At 43.4% G+C, this 17,611-nt stretch overlaps 1 protein-coding gene across 1 annotated transcript in view; it reads left to right on the top strand.

The window, feature by feature from the left end:
• Positions 1–6,545: 6,545 nt before the first annotated feature.
• FAM234B (family with sequence similarity 234 member B) overlaps positions 6,546–17,611 on the top strand; it is a 33,700-nt gene continuing 22,634 nt past the window's right edge. Inside the window, exons 1-2 of the mRNA XM_004755804.3 lie at positions 6,546–6,677; positions 16,000–16,398. Of these exons, the coding sequence (XP_004755861.1) occupies positions 6,641–6,677; positions 16,000–16,398 (436 nt within the window). The 5' untranslated portion in view covers positions 6,546–6,640. The remainder of the gene's footprint in view (positions 6,678–15,999; positions 16,399–17,611) is intronic.

Below are 17,611 nucleotides of genomic sequence, written 5' to 3'. Positions count from 1 at the left end.
AGGTACCCCCACCATCAATTTTTACTGGGATTATTGCAGTAGCCAAAAGCATTCACCACCCCTACCACCCCTACAGCCTGTTTTCGAACAACAAAGTGATCCAAAAGAATCCTTTTGAAATTTAAGTCAAATCAATACTTCTGTGCCCCAAACTTTCAAAGGCTTCCTATTTAACACAGACTAAATGTCAAAAAGTCTTTGCTTGGGCCTCCTACAAACTCTGCATACCCTGTTTCTGCTCTGGCTATATCTGATCTCATCTCTTATGAAACTTACCCTTGAACCACCTTTCCAGCCACATTTTTGCTAGTCCTCAAGCAGGCCAGGCTTCTGCCTCTGAGATTTTTCACTTGCTCCTCATCCTGCCTCCCTAAACTTTTGTTCAACTATTACCCTCTTTAACCCTCCCATTTAAAATTGGGCCCCCTGACCCCCTCACTGCCTATAGCTTCCATACTTCATTTTCTCCTCCCTATTCTGTTTTTCTCCTAACATATATCACCATCTGCTACAGCATATATTTTATTTATTTATCTACTGTCTTCCCTGCCTGACTCCACTGCTCCCACAAACACATTTCACTCTTTGGATGGCTGTGTAATATTCCATTGTATATACCTATACCACATCTTCTTTAACCATTCATCTGTTGATGGACATCTGGGCTCTTTCCATAGTTTGGCTATTATGGACATTGCTGTTACAAATATTGGGCTTCTTCTCTCATTTTTTAAGAACTTTTTTCTGAGTTGATTTCATTCTACTCTCACGTGAGTCATTTGTGAATTCACATTTATCCAATAAGCCATCTGAGGGCAGTGTGCTCTGCATTGTGTAGGGCTTAAAAAGACACAAGAATCTCACTTCTGTTCTTTAGGAACTCAACATTTAGCATGGGAGCTTTAATATGGTAGAAACATATTCAAATCATTACAAAACACAGCTGTCTATGACAAATAGTCTAAGAAAGGCAGAAAAAAGAGGCCAGTTAGACAACCTGGGGTACCTTCATGTACTGACTTTAAGAGCATCACTTAGAACTTATCCAGTGAGCTAGAAGTGTAGACCTAAAAAGACTCAACCAGGGGTAGAGTCTAAACGTTAACATATCAATACTGCCTAGGTCCTGACCAACCAGAGCGTGTCTGGCTCAGCAGCTAGGAGTCCCGACCACTCAGAGCAATTATTGGCCAAACATCAGTTACACTTAACACTGAATACATGAATCAGGGACCATCTTTAAAGGGGCTTTTGGTGTGGTTACTATGCTCTGAATGAGGCAGGGGTTACAAACAGTTTTTAGTTTTGAGGCCAAATAGAATTGACAGGTCCTGGCTCCCCGGAAAGCTGAGTTAAAGATGCGGAAGCTGTGTGCAGGCTCACTGGGAAAGAATATGGTGGTGACGGATGTTTGCCAGGGATGAAGAAAGGACAAACTGTAGTCCACGTGCCATGTATTTGGTGTCCCTGCCTGTGATTAAAAACCAGACAAACCTGCATTTGCGTCTGGGTGGCTCAGTGGAATAAAGCCTCTGTCTTCAGCTCAGGTCATGATCTCAGGGTCCTGGGATGGAGGCCCGCATCAGGCTCTCTGCTCAGTGGGGAGCCTGCTTCGCCCTCTCTCTCTGCCTGCCTCTCTGCCTACTTGTGACCTTTCTTTCTCTCTGTCAAATAAATAAATAAATTCTTAAACAAACAAACAAACACCTGCATTTGAATCCTCCTTCCTGCGTCTAGGGTGGGTGCGACTTTGGGCCAGTGGCTTTATCCATCCAGCTTATACATCGTCGTGGTAAGATTGGGGTGATAAGACCTAAGGGACAATATGGCACACATTGTGTCAGAATGCCCACTGTGTGAGGTAGATGACTTCCATGCCTGCTTCAGGATGGACATTAGATTCCAGCCTCCTATCAAGGCTAATGGCAGCAGAAGGCAGAAAAGGGAGAAGAAGAAAGAGCTTAAAAGTGTGGCAGACACAAGAGGGCCCCAGTGGAGAAAGACACAGTGATGAAGCTAGTAGCAAGGGTCCGGGAGAACACCTGTGCTGAACAGATATTTTTGGTGAAATGCTATGTGTCCCCTGTAACTCCATCCCTAGCCCCCTTAAATCTTCAGGAAAACTACATAAATCAAAATATACTTGGTTCACTGGATTTTTTTTTTTTTTTTGAAAGCTAGTGAAGGGCCAAGTTTTGGTTTTGGGTCAAGGTTGGCAAGGGTCCTCAACAACGTCCTCTACTGTAGGAGATCAGTACTCAGTACATGGTAGCTATTGGCACACCCATTACAACCACAAGTGCTTTGGTAGACATTGGAACAAGCTAGGATAAAGGCCAAGAGGAATGGGAACCAAGCTGCCCTGGGCAGATCTGTCCTTAATTATAGTGTTATTCTTAAACATATGTTCCAGCTAAAGACTTAAGGAGAACCTTTGTTTTAATCTCAGGGCCCAGAAGGCATTTTATAGTCGAGACTCTAGAAAGTTCTATAGACTGGGTGTCTGTATGAATCCACACCGGATGGGCCTTATGTTTGATTAAGGGACGCTCTGAGAACATAAACCTGTTTGTCTTCACCATAAGCCATGCAACTCCTGGTCCCAGAGTCCAGTTGTCTGTGATGACAAGTGAATACACCATGTGTGCGTGCCCTTTTAGAATGTCCTGATCCGAAAGCAAGGCTGATTTCATAAGACCCTTGACATGGACATTTAGCCCCATAATCATCTTTGCTGAGCACCTCTTTTGCTCTTTTCAGTCTCCCGGGTCTCAGTGCTATTTGCTTTTCTTTTTGTTTTTAAAATCTTATTATTGCTTCCTGATTCTATGTCTTTGGTACCAGTGTGGCAGAGGGTAGTACTCTGAGCCGGAGATGGGCCTGCCAGTTGGTTTGAACTTGTCCATGCCCTGCTGACCATTGTAAGAATGGCGCCTAGAGAGACCGAGGGGCCTCTTGGGAGAGCCTTACCTTACACGCAGTGGAAAGTCTTAACTCAGGACAAGGAGCTCAGTTCAGGAACAAAGCTTTAGTCTCTAGAGGAGAGGGGCGATTCTAAGTAGAGCAGTGCCAAACCCTCTCCCCACTACCAAGAACTCAAGTCTGTACCCCATAAAGATGTAGGGTGTCTCCTACATCACAGCTGAATAGATACTCACTAAACTGTTCCCTTTTCTTCCTGGGCTCATACCTTCCTGGCATACATGTTCTGTTTCTGAGTTCTGGCCAAATAAATGTGGGCAGAAGTCACATAAGCCATGGCACAGAAAACTTCCTGCCTGGTTGGGGATGCAAATAATCTAATGGAGGAATCCAAGGCCTAAGGATGAAGAAAGAAGCCCGAAAGAAACCCTGAAAATCTGGGAGGACCAGAACCCCTATCACTGCCTAGTCCCCTTCTCACTTTGACTGTGAGGTGAGCCCAAATGAACACTTAGTCTCTAAAACCACTGAAACTGTGAGGTTGTTCGTTAAGAGCAGAAACCCTGCCCTGGTTGACTTACTAAGTAAAAATGGAAAGCTCTGTTTAATGAAAACACTGTCTCTGACCTTGAAGAAGAGGCAGCATAGCATTTGTATTTTTTCTAATTAATAGTAACATAAAAATAGAAGAGAGGCAATCTTCCCTGCCCTGAACAGCTTTGCCATTTTAACAGCACTAAAATACGAAGTGGCATGGACTGGATGGGGAGACAGAGGAAGAAGGAGCAGTCTTAAAAGGAAGTAGAAATAGCCAGGAGGCCTGGAAATCTCAGTGGTACCAGGAGGAAGGGGTGGGAGGTGCTGGTGGACACAGCGGTACTGGTTCCAAGAGGAAGTGGGGAAAGCTAGTTCGGAGAGTCGGAAACAGCAGAAGTGGAAACAGTGGTCATAGAATGTTAAGGATTAAATGACCAGATTGGATCACAAATCCATGTAGGATGTGCAGAGATTTTGAGCAATGTTCGGGATATCACAAAGATGATAAGAGCCAGCCAATACGGGGTCCCTCTACCAAGCATTCGAACCTTGGGAAGCTTGGTAAAGAATATTCCCACCAATGGAGGAAGAAGAGAAGGGGATCTTCTGGCTTCTGTTCTGATTTTAAGAAATGGAATTTTTGCTTCTCATAGCAGGTACAACAGTTAGACAGCTTAGGCCGCCTGCGGGCATCCCTCCCCAGTTTTTTTGTTTCTCTTGGTTTACCTCTCGGGGAGGTAAGCCAAGTTGGGAAGTCAGGAAGCCCAGAGTGTCTGCATTTACCACAGAGACCTCAGTGGGTGTTGGGACAGTGAAGGCACTCTCACATGCTCTCAGGTACTGAGAAAGGAACTCAAAGGTTTTCTCGATGTAAAAGGCAAGGATCTTAATTTACTTGGTGGCCACTTTGAGTGTTTTTTTCCTTACTTGGAAGAAAAGCACATTCAGGTAGAGAAGCACAGTTTAAGTCCGAGGTCCTGTGTTAAGATGCAAAAAGATGTGGAGGGTGGAGGAGATTTCCAGAAAGGCCAAAGGAAACAAAGAGGAAGACCCCTCAGGGAGCTGGGATGGAGGGAGTCCTCAGCATCCGCTTCCCCCTGAAAATCATTAGGGCAAAGCTGAGTGATTACAGGGTGAGTGGAAATGCCACAAAGATTAGGAGCATGGAAAGCTGAGGGGCTTGTATGCAATATGTGTACATTCACACATAATTGTGTATGCCTATCGGTGCTTTTGGTGACTATGCCATGTGAAGGAAAATTTTAACCAAACTTTTTTTTTTTAAGATTTTATTTATCTATTTGATAGACAGAGATCACAAGTAGGCGGAGCGGCAGGCAGAGAGAGAGGAGGAAGCAGGCTCCCTGCTGAGCAGAGAACCTGATGCAGGGCTTGATCCCAGGACCCTGAGATCATGACCTGAATCCAAGGCAGAGGCTTTAACCCACTGAGCCATCCAGGTGCCCTTAACTGAACTTTAAACTGTACAATTTTATTTCCATCTCATTAAGGAAAATATACCCTTTCACTATGAAGAGTGAACTGATTTCCTCTTTACTTCCTCTTCTGTGCAACACAGCTATTCCAGCCCCACTGCTCTCTCCCAGAAACATAAATTCCTGTTCTTTTGCAGCTAAAACGGACCTATCCTACATCCTGCTCACTTTAAAGTTGTTTTCCTCAGTCTTCATTATTTCAAGAATGTGTTCCAATTAGTTAATCTGATATCAGGCAAGCCACTACTGACTTACTGTGACTTGTAGTGCTGCTCCTTGGAGATGACCTACATAAATGTAAAATATGGTTTTTAATCATACCTCCAGAGAGGTGGCAAACAGTAAAAATTCTGGGTATTATAGAACGTTAAAGGGATAAATGAATAAATTACAAATCCATTATTATGAAATGTATTATTTGTTATTAAATTATTAAATTGTCAAAATGAATAAATTACTAATAAAAAGAAGAGCTAACACTTATAAAACCCATACTAAGTGCCAGGCACCTTCTAAGTGCTTTCCATGTGTCCATTTAATTCCCAGGACAAGGCTGTGGAATAGGAACTATTTCAACCCATTCTGTAGATGAAAATTGAGGCAGAGAGAGATTAAGCAAGTCGCCTTAGATCTGACAGCTAGGAAATGGTGGAGTCAGATTTGAGCTCAGTGGCCTGTCTCCAGGCTCTGTGCCCTGTCAGAGTCCAGGGACATTGTTTTCATGGGGAAGAGGGTGATGGGATGGCTGTTAGGAGTCTCTTGGATTACAGCCTCAGGGTAGTCTTGCTGACGATTTCTCAGGGGAATGAGGCGGGGTCCAAGAAAGAGGTATCTTAGAGCATTTGTATGACAGAAAGAAGTCACATCATCCTTCTGAACCTGGGTTTTCTCTTCCGTGACAGGACGGGTGGACTACATGGCCTCTAAGACCCGTCCCAACTCTAATATAGATAACATCTTTAGCATTCCTGCACTAAAATGCTGATCTCTTGGTGCCTGTGGGTAAGAAGCAGGTCAGTTCCTGTTCCTAGAGCTAGAAGCTGCAGGGTAGAGTGTCAGGAGATAGCTGGAAAGAACTGGAAACCCAAGACGAGGGTTAGAGCCCTAGGAAACCTCTCCCTTTACTAAGAAACACAGAGAAACACACTTACTAGGTACCTGCTGCGTGCAGGGTGTCGAAAACAGTTTATTTAATTGTCACAGTAAGCCCGTGAATGAAGTAGTGTCTCCATTTTAAAAACGAGGCTGAAGCTTAGTCACACCAAGGGACTTGCCCAAGATGGCCCAGCGAGTGAGGGATGCAGGCAGGGTTCAAATCCCGTCCGTCCGCCTGCAAAGCCCATGCTCATTTCACAGCCGGCGCTTCCCGTAACACCTGCTATCTATCTCCCTTCGTTACCACTGCAAGCCTCGGGGGCAGTTTCCATTTCCCCGTTTCGCTGAGCAAGAAAGTGAGACTCGAGCGGGGAAGGGACTTGCCAGGTGAGGGGTCCGGCTCGGAGCGGCCGGGGGCAGAGCCAGCAGCGGTGTGCACGCGGGCGCGCGGGCCGCAGCTCCCGCCTCTCCCCCGCCCCTCCCCGCCGCGCCGCTCCCACCTTCGCAGGTCCCGGCCCCGCGCGCCGCCCGCTGTGAACTACTCTTCCCGGCAGGACGCGGGCGCGCGCACGCGCACCGGGGCCTCCGCCATGGCGACTGTGCTGTCCAGGGCGCTCAAGCTCCCCGGTAAGGAGTCGCAGCCTTGCGACCACCGCCGCCTCCGCGGGGCCTGGGGAGACTCGGAGGCGAGGCTCTGGGGGCGAAGCGGGCCGAGGCCTGGCGGCGTAGCTGCAGGAGCCCCGAGGCGAGCCGGTGCAGCCCCGGGCGGGCTGGGGTCTGTCGCCACCAGGGGGCGAGAGGGGCGCACGGCCGGTCGGGGGTCGCGGGCGCGGGGCGAGCCTGGGAGAATCCAGGGAAGGACCGCCGGGGGGCACGCGGGGCTCGTGGCCGGGAGCGGGCGGGCGCCGCTGCGGGGGTGACTGTCAGAGCGCGCGTCGCCGCCATCCCAAGGGGAGGGCTGGTGAGGGGAGCATCCTTTGCTGAGGAGCCGCGGACCACGTACGGCCGGATCCGGGCTCCTGCTATCTTGAGCTGGCCCTGGGGACCAGGGGGGACAGGGGGGATAGGGGCGGCAGGAAGCGGGCCACCCTCTGGAGCAGCCCCTCCACTTAACGACACTGACGCAGCCGTGAGGTAGGTGGGACAGGTGCGTACCCCTTCTAGTTTACAGAAGAGGAAAACGAGACTTAACTTGGCTCATTGGCTTGTCCAAGGCCGCGCGGACAGTATGGGAAAAACCTGGACTACAGCGTCGGGGTCTTTAGAATCTTGGGCTTTTGATTCCGCTTGTTCAGCCTTTGACTGTCCAGGCTAAGCATTTAGGAGGGAAATGATTCGGCACTTGCAAATTGCACGTAAATTGTGGAATATTCTTTAGGGAAGCTCTTGTGGTGATGACAACTTGAGCTAATTCAGTACTTTGGGCAGCAGCTCCAAGCTTTTTTTTTTTTTTTTTTAAATTTTCTCTTAAACCTTCAGAATGAGACGGTGTTGCTACAAACTTGCTATTTTAATAAAAGTATATTTACTCTGCCCAAAGAAATCTTAAACGTTAGGGCTTCTCAGAATTTTATGGTTCTACCTAAACAAGTTTTAAACCTTAAGCTATAAACATTTATTTGCTGATAATTTAAGGTGATAGTGGGAAAAGCAGGTGTTGGTAGGAAAAACAGCTGCTTTCACTAGCATCATTAGAAAGGGCTAGTTGGGTGTCTGGTGGATATCCATCAACGTGCTGCAAGGGGATCACAGGGACCTTATTCTCAAGGAGTTTCCAGTCTGCTGCACTGTGCCGGGGATGACACTGGGTTGGGTATGAATTTGCATTTCTGTTCCCAGACTTAATGACTTCAGAGATGTGTTTCCGCCCCCACCACTCCCCCACCCCCGCATAGGCTCCTGAGAACATTGGAAGAAACATTGATAATAATCTATCTTGAAATGTGTATGTAACAATGAAATGAAGTGGGAAATGTATCCCTGTACCTGCAGGATTATCCTTTGTCCTTTGTGTAGGATGATTTCCCCCCTGGGGGTAATGAGGTGCAGACATACTTAGCTTTGTTTCTTTTCTCTTAGATTGCTTTTCTTCCCCATACCACCCCAGCATAGATAATTGTACTTCTCTAAGGAGAAAATCACGAAATCACTTTCGAAACTCTTGAGCTCTTTTGCATTCTCACATCCTACCCTGTCATTATTACTCCCTGGAGTATCCAGTTGCAGAAACTTGGTCAGCTGGCAGGATAGGGAAAGTACAGTCTGGTCCTTGGGCCTGTGTTTGGACAGGTATGTCTGATACTTTTTAGGGCCCAGAAACAATGGCGATGTATTCTTCTCTGTGATGCAGGTTATGGTTTTTTGTTGTTGTTGTTGTTGTTGTTTGTTTTTTATCCTTTTGCTTTCCTCCCTTTTGCCCTTTCTCCCCACTGGCCTAAATAACAATTTTTAGCTTTTGTATTAGGTAGAAGTTGCTTTCCTAGAGCTCTTTTTGGGATACCCTGTCCTCGGGACTGTGCGGCTGCTGTCCTATGTAGGCTACCATGTTATGTTACTTTAGTGAACGTCCTCTCTCTCTCTTTTTAAATTGAAGTCTAATTGATATAGCCTATTAATTTTAGGTGTACCATATAATGATATTTGTATATATTGCAAAATGATCACCACCATGACATCCTCACTATTTCTATGTGACGAGAATGGTGACTAAGAACACAAGACAGCCTTGGGCTCCAATCTGGTCTTCACCAGATTAGTTACTTAACCTCCTTAAGTGTTAGTTTCTTCACGTGTAACAGTACCGTTATTATGGAACATTCACTATAAGCCACACACGCTGCTACATATCTACCTTATGGGGTTATTTGGTTCAGTAGAAGAAATGGATGTACTGAAGAGGTTTACCTTTGACACATGTTAATTATTCAGCTTTAGCTCTTATTACTCTTATTATCATCTTCATTAGCACCATGCCCATTTACAAATGTGACACCTGAAGGAAGGCCTGATGCAATCATAAGCTAAGGACAGATGTCATCAGCCTTGTGAAGAAAGAGCTGTTTCTTGGAGTCTGTTTCAGTCTGTTAAGCTCAAGAGGGAACGATATTTGGCTCCTATACATACAGTGAGGTTAATTAGTAACAGAAGGACATATGACATTCATAAAACAGCCTGGCAAACAACTTATCTTAAGTATATATATATTTTTAGTCCATTTTAAAGTTTGAAGGTCAAACACTGAAGGAACTATCAGAGCACAATGTTACTGTAATGATTTGTTTTAGTATGTGTAATTTGGAATCATTATATGTCCCTGGATAATCTAATCCCTAAGGTGGATTATGTATCTTTAGTAGCTGTAGAATGCATGGTATAGTCTATGTAAATTATAGTATCTATCACAGAATAGTGTATATTATAGTATGTTTTCCTGAAGGTGTCCGGGGATGATACAGTTGCATCTTCTCCCTGTTTTCTTTTGTACCATGGTGGGAATGCCATTTGACTGGCATTTAGTCTTCCTAGGAGGAAAAGTGAGTTGTGGAAAACTCATTTATATTCATGTATTATGAAATCAGCATCCTCTCCTTTATTCTTTGAAAACCTTGCATTGGTTAAAAATTTGAGTGGTGGCTGAAATAAGCAGAGAAAAGAGTGCTAAGTGCTCTGTGCTCTGGAGCCTGGATTCGATGTCCAGCTCCTTAGCACAATCGTAACTTTGGGCACAGAATCCCTTCTCTTTCGGTGAATAGATAGCAAAACTGTTTACCTGGGAGTTGTCTGATCAAAGCTCACAGTCTGCAGTAATTAAGCTGAGGTTTGTCTCTGTAATGTCAAAAATATACTATCTTTTAATAATACATGTTACCACAGAGAGGTTAGCCTGATTGTTGTTTCCATCCTTAATGACTTGATTCTTCCCCCACCCGGCTGCTCCTATGATTCATAGGATTCTTTTTTGGTCTTGAAGTTCAGCATTTCTCCTGTGCTATGTTTCAATATTGATTATTCTGTAGCAGTTTTTCTTGGGACTCCGTGTATCTCAGGTCTTGCTTTTTTGGTATGTCTTCTAAAGTTACTGTTTTTGGTGCCATTTCCTTTTCTGTTCTCTTTAGTTCCCCATATATTGCATCACCTTTGCTCTCTCTGTCCTTGCTTGTCTAGTCTTTTTTTTTTTTTTTTTAAGCCTTAATCTTTTCAGTGGGAGACACACAGATAGTCCGGGCACTTCCTTCAAAGCCATAATGTCTGGATTTGAATCCTTGCCCTGCCGCTTATTTGCTGTTTAACTCTGGGCCAGTTACTTGAACTTGAAACCTCATCCTGAAAATGGAGATAATAGTATGTCTATCTCCAAGAGTTGTTATGCAGAATTCTGGAGATAAGACAGTAAAAGGGTTTGGAAGAGTGCACAGAGAAGAGGGGCTTGGAACTGCCAGCTATTGTTTCCATTTTATTTTTCTCGGTTTTTCACCAGCCTGCCCTTTCTGTTTCCGACTCTTTGCAGGCACGTCTGCTCTCTTTGCTCATCCCTCTAAGGGTATCTTTTCTAAAATTGTTTTATTATTTTCTTCCATTGTTTTTCTGAGCCCTGCTTGTTTACTTCTCATCTTCCCTATTGAGTTGTCATTTCTTCTTAGAAATATTCTGTTTCTTTCTGTGAGCCCCTATTTCAGAGAAGACTGTTTCCTTTCCTTTCTTGGATTCCATAGTGAAGCGTCTGTTCCTTATTCCTTCCATGTTGTGGCATCATTCGCCCAGCGTTGGTTCCTTGGCAGATTTTGTTTGCTATGTTCTTTTGTAACTTCTTTCTTGGCTATCTGCACAACTTTGTAGTAGCTTATAGAATGTGTACTCATGGATGGCTTCTTTCTGATTATAAATCATATTTAATGGTCAGTTGTTTTATGGCTAGCTTTTGGCTGACAGGCAGGCAGAGGCTGGGGCCTGGCCAGTGAGCAGGGGCAATGAGAAGCTAGAATTGAATCTAATGGGACCCAGCCTGTTAAAAAATAAGTAAATAAATAAGAGAAAAATCCCTCTCTTCACGACTGACTGATCACAGCTGTTTCCTTACCCGTCAAACCGACAGCCTGTTTTTTGTAAAGCATTTCTCATTTCATCTTATCTCCCCTTTGTCTCTGTGGTGTTGAGGGGGAGTCATTGATGTCTTTGGGACGCCAGACTTCGTCCTTCTGAGAAAGAGATAAGTACTTTGGCTGTATAACCGTGGTACAAGAGAGGCAGTATAATTTATTGGTTAGGACCATGGACTCTAATCAAATTGCCTGGGTTTGAATCCTGGCTCTTTTTCTTCCTAGTTTTGTGATCTTATGCAACTCACCTCTCTATGTTTTCATTTTCTTTTTGATACAGTGGAGTTACATGGTTGTCATGAGGATTAAATGAATTAACATGTAAGTGCTTAGCCTGGTGCCCAGAATAGTAGGTCCTGAGTACTTTCCTGTTACCATCATCGCTGTCGTCATCGTTGTCATCATTAACTCTGTGAACTGTGCTCCTTGTTGGAGACCTGAGACCATGTGCCCACTCTTACTGTGCTTCTTTGATTGGGTACAAATTTTGTTGCATTTGGGAATTTTTCATAAATTGTAGTTTGGGGGGGGTGGCTCTTTTTTTTTTTTTTTCGTATTTTTATTACCTCCCCTCCCCAGTTTTTAGGAAGGAAACTGACAGAAATGTATTCCTTTGCCATTATCTACTGGAAGAGTATAATCTTTTATTTTTTAAAGATTCATTTATTTTAGAGTTGAAATGGCAGAGGGAAAGGGAGAGAATTTCAAGAAGACTGCCTCCTGAGCACGGAGCCCAATGTGGGGCTGAATCACAAGACCCCTGAGATCATGACCTGAGATGAAATCAAGAATTAGGCACTTGGCTGACTGAGACACCCAGGTGCCCTGCAAATTATTTTTAGTAAAGATTTTACTAAAAATTAGATTTAGTAAAGATTTCACTAGTTTCTATAGCACATGCAGCCAAGTTCTCTACCTATGATGGTGTGTGATATCATAAAAATGCATTTCCTTTAAACTATTTTGTTGGCCAGTATTTTAGTAATGATTTTACTTTGATTATTTTAGGCTGGTATGTTTGTTGCAAGGTGACAGCTGACTAGCAAGATTAAATTTAAATATCAATGGTGAATTTTTCACTTGATGCTAAAGATCCAGTTGTATTATATAAGCCAGCTTGAGCGTGTGTAGAAGATACTTGGGATTTTCAGTTGAATCAGTTGTGTGATGTGACTGCCAAGAAAGCTGGCAAGGTCTTAGGTTACAGTAATTGAATTGTAGTGTACCCTCTGGACTAGGGAGCGCAAGCTGCTCTGGTCAGGCTGCACCCTGGGGATCGTATCCAGTTCTGAGAACCATACTTTAAGAAGCACTGACATATCACATTGTGTCTAGAAAAGAGTGAACAGGATATTGTGGAATGTGAAACAGTGTTTCCTCAAGTAATGAGTTGAAAGAAGTGGAGACATTTAACCTGGGGAAGAGAAGATGGGGTGGGCGGTAGGGAGGAATAATGCCGACAATAATAATAGAAGCCGAAGTTTGTTTGTTTGTTTGTTTAATTTGAGAGAGAAAGCACGAGCAGGAGGATGGGAGGGGCAGAAGGAAAGGGAGAGATCAAATCCCAAGCACTGCTCCATGCTCAGCTGGACTCGGGTCTGGATGTTAGGACCCTGAGATCATGACCTGAGCTAAAGTCAAGAGTCAGTCGCTCAGCTGATGGGCCACCCAGGTGCGCCTAGAAGCTGACATTTATCAAATGCCACAGTAAGCCAGACACTAAAGGCCTTGCATATGTTGTCTTATTTAATTCTTAAAAACAGTCATATGAGGTAGGAAAAATAATTCCCATTTTAGAAATGGGAAGAATAAGGCTTAGTAAAGCTAAGAAATTTAATCAAGGTCACATGGCTAATAAGGGATAGAGTCAAGATTTGTCTGTTTTTGTCAGCTTTTATGGTATTTAAATTCTTAAATACCATAGCTTATGTTTCTCATGATTGGTATTTTCAAGTTTTGAAGGATTTGCATGTGGAAGAGGGGTCCCAGATATTAGAACCAGGACTGATGATTGGCAAATGCCCAGAAATAAATTTTTGAATCAGTGTGTGGAACTGCTTTCTGGATTGGAGAGCCGTGAATTCCCTCATGCTAAGTGACTGCTTGGTGTTTGATTATGTGATCTTTAAAGTCTCCTCCTACGCTGAGATTTGGGGCTGCCATCTATGTTTTCCTCTTTGTCAGATACTCTTTTTTTTTTTTTTAATTTAAACATTTTTAAATTGTGGTAAAACACGTAAAATTTATGATCTTAATTATTTTTAAATAATTTTAGTATTGTTAAGTATATTCACAGTGTTGTGCAGCCAATCTCCAGAACTTTCTCATCTTGCAAAGCTGAGACCCATTTTTTGATACTTTGCGTCATGTCATTTTGCTTTTATGAAAGACCTACCTGTTTTTGCTAACCTAAAGAAATCCAAAGAGGATTCCCTTTTTTATGAAAAAAGGCAAAAGGCAAAAACAGCAAATAAAATAAAATAAAATAAAAAACAGCAACAACAACAAAGTGAAAACAGTATTCAGCATTTGTTCTGCAGCAAGTCATTGTAGCAGCGGTGCTCAGCCCCACCCTCAGCAGTGAGGAGGCCCTACCCAGCTCCTTCCCCCAGGGGCCACACTAAGCATCTCAGCCTCAAGCCTCCAGAGCCTTGAATTATGTCTGTGAGCATCTCTGCTTGATCTGCACTTATTTTGTGCCTCTTTTAGCAAGATGTATCCTGAGTTTTCAGAAAAGCCTAGGAGAGGTTATTGCTTGGGTCTGGGAAAGCTCAAAAGTTTTTCCTTGTAAATTAATGGTATTTGCTTCTTTGCTTTATGCTATTTTAGCTTACAAGGAGTTCGATAGGAACCCTCTACTTTGGGATAGTGAGCGATACCTGTGCCCATCAAATATTAGCAACTCCCCATTTACCCTCACTCCCAGGCCCCAGAGACCACATTGTCCTTTTTCTGTGAATTTGACTAGATTTAGATAGATACCTCATATAGGAGTTATGCAGTATTTGTCCTTTTGTTATTGGCTTATTTCACTTAGCATAATGTCTTGTGGCATGTGTTAAATTTCTTTACTTTTTAAGGCTTGGTCATATTCCACTGGATGTATATAACACATTTTTAAGCCCATCAGGTATATTCTTTTAAAAAAAAACTTTAAAAAGTTTTAGAATTAATATTGTTGCAGTAGCCTATGGTTGTGTTTGAAAATTATTGTAACTAAAGTTAAATGGGACAGTTAGGGAATGGTGTATCCTAATTACTGGAAGAGTATACTATTTTGAATTCAGTTCTTAATAATTTTTATAATTTGTGCCTTTAAAAATCAAATTCAGTATTTGTTGGATAAAATGAAAAGCTTTGAAAGTGAAAATACATAGAAGTTTCTAGTTAGTAGAATGCCAGTTTGCTCAGTATCTTCTGTGGGTTTTCTTTGTAAAATATTTAATGTTATAAAATATTTCTGTGTAATGTTTATTTTTAATCAAATATTTATTGACTTTCTATGTACCAGGCACCAAGCTTTACACTAAAGATTGTACTTCCCATATTAGTTTCCATATAGTGTTTTATTGCTTCATTTTATGTCTTGAGTAAACAAGACATAAAACATGAAGTGATATCAGCAAGATAACAGTGACCAGAGGCAGAGATTTACATCAAGAATTCTTCTTGCTTCCTTTTTAATTAGCTGGGCTGCATCTTCTTTTTTATATCTCTTCTTAATAAAAGATTTAACCATATAGTTTATATTAGTATAGCTTACCATGTAATTTCCAAAATGAGAAATTTTTTCTTGGTGTTTGCTTGGTTATAGCATGAACAACAGGCATAAAACTGTTCAGTGCTTGGCGGCCGGGGCCAAGGAGTGACCTGGGAGGAGGTGTGCTTAAGCTCTCCTGTAATTTTCCCCTTTCCCCTACCCCAAATAAATGTAGTGTCTAAGTAAAAACAGGGTGCTTGTTGTGTAAGCCAGCTTTGGGTCAGGTCCTGTACCTCTGCATTCCTGTTTGGTCCCTCCCCTCCTAGAACACTTGCTCAGAATAGCATTTTTAAGTGTAAACACTGTTTACTGAAACATGTGCTGACAGGGCATTGGAATTAATCATAGGAAGCTCAGAAGTGAGTTTTTATTAAGACGTCTCCAGGTGACATTTAGTGTTCAACTTCCCAAGTTGTTTTCCATGGAGACAAGTGGGAAGCCGCAAATATCTGTGAGAAGCAGTGTACAGAGAACTGTTCTAAAGTTTAGGCAAGTTCCAGGAAAGATGGAAACACCACAGATTTAAGAAAATCAATGGGAATATGCAAATTAGGCATATGGGGGTTGATACAAGAGCCATGTCTTCTGATTCAGAGAAATTAAGAGAGTGTTTCTGGTTTTTGGTTTTTTCCCCAAACTAAAAAGGTATTTGAGGGGTGCCTGGGTGGCTCAGTCAGTTATATCTGCCTTCAGCTCAGGTCACGATCTCAGGGTCCTGGGATCAAGCCTGGCATCTGGCTCCCTGCTTCTTGGGAAGACTGCGTCTCTCTCTTCTCTGCCTCTCCCCTTGTTGTGCTGTCTTTCTCAAATAAATAAATAAAGTCTTTTAAAATAATAATAAAAAAGGTATTTGAAATTTACCACTTTCTCTGTTTCCTTTCCAATTTTCTTAAGCTCATGAAAGCAGTAATTCTGGAACACTGATTTCATTTCCCTCCCATTCTTCTCCTTACATATAGCCATCAAGTTCTAAACTGTAAACGTAACTGGCTTTGTTTTCTGTGTTTTCTTTTAGGTGTTCACAGTTACCATGCATTTGGTAAGGGTTTCTCCTTCCTAGTTTGCCCTGACGCTCTGTCTTTCTGTGTTTCAGGGAAGAAGAGCCCAGACCTAGGGGAGTATGACCCCCTCACACAGGCGGATAGTGACGAGAGCGAGGATGATCTTGTTCTCAACTTGCAGCAGAAGAATGGAGGGGTCAAAAATGGGAAGAGCCCTCTGGGAGAAGTGCCAGAGCCTGACTCAGATGCTGAAGCTGTGGGAGCTGCAAAGCCACATCTTTCAGAGGTCGCCACAGAGGGATACCCCTCAGAGCCCCTTGGGGGCCTGGAGCAGAAGGCAACCTCTTCCATCGTGTCTTATGTACGCACCTCTGTCTTTCTGCTAACTTTGGTCATCTCCATGATCCTGGTGCTCGTATGTGCTTTCCTGATCCCGTGTCCTCCCAGAGATCTGCACAGCACTTGGAGCCGCCACCTGGGCCCCCAGGGAGGTGAGTTGTAGGATTTCTCGCCCCAATTCTGTAAAATTTCATGATTACCTGTAATTCTGTAAAACTTCTGGTTACATTGAAAATTCCCTCCAGGTCCTACTACAAATAAATGTGTATCCTATAGCATCTCTCTCCCCATGTGTGGAGGTGGTTAGGAAGTTAAGATTGGAAATAAAACAAAAAGATAGATTGATACCGCTTAAGAAGATCACTGCCCTGTTGTGTTTCTGTTGGCGTTGGCCTTAATTAGATGCAGAGAGGACAGAGTTTTGGTTTCCTGGGTCCCTGCAGTGCAGCCAACACAGTATGAGGAGAAAACAAAGCTGTAGGTCAGGCTGTTGACCAAGAAGAGTAAGTCTCAGGGCCTGGCAAGACCAGAGGCCGGGGCTTTTGTAGGACCCTCAGGCATTTGGTGATTATAGGAGCCTGACCTGGTTTGAATTTTAAAATAATTTCAAGTGAAATCAACTTGCTTTCTTGCAGTAAGTTTTCTTTCTTGCTCCTAATGGTTGGGGAGGAACCACCTGAGTGACTCTAGCTATTGTGTCTCATTCTGGAGCAGGTTTCTTTGAAACGGCTTGCTCTGGGTCAGCAAGGGGTTTACATCTCGACTGTGAGTGCTGAGCAGTCTTGTGTTTTGTCAACTTCATGGGGGTGAAGGGGTTCAGAACACACTACCCCAAAATATGTTGCTTTGGCATATTGTTTATTTTGAACCGAAGGCACATGAATAACAACAGATGCAAGAAGGGCACTCTGACCTTGACCTCTAATTTGTCCTGGAAGGCAGGAGATGAAATGCCCATGTACAAGATGCCCTCCCAGTACCAGGAGGAAAGAAACTCATCAACAGAGACGCGGAGTTGAGGCCGAAGGGAGTGTGTACAAACAGACCTTGTTAAAATAACTCTTATCTTCCTGTAGTCTCAGGATCCATGTTCGTTCCCCTTCCAGGGCTGTTCAGGGCTCTATATTCGATGAGTACAGAAGCCCTGAGGCCTCCCCACCTCTGCTGCAGGCCTTTATGTTCCTGTGAGGGCTCCCATGGACATGGGGAATCTTATTAAATAAATTTGAGTCCTTTCCTTTTCTTAATCTCTCTTATTAATCAGTTATCTCATTATCTCTCCTGTTACTCAGTCCCAGCTAGAAACCCTAAGAGGGTAGAGGAGAAGTTTTTCCTCCCCTTCAATACTCCCAGATCCCTACATCA

This window comes from Mustela putorius, unplaced genomic scaffold (assembly GCF_011764305.1).
Source record: "Mustela putorius furo isolate JIRA1106 unplaced genomic scaffold, ASM1176430v1.1 tig00537227_pilon_pilon_pilon, whole genome shotgun sequence".
Taxonomy (NCBI): Eukaryota; Metazoa; Chordata; class Mammalia; order Carnivora; family Mustelidae; genus Mustela; species Mustela putorius.
Note: the sequence above shows the minus strand (reverse complement) of the source record. Positions and strands in the feature narration are given on the sequence as shown.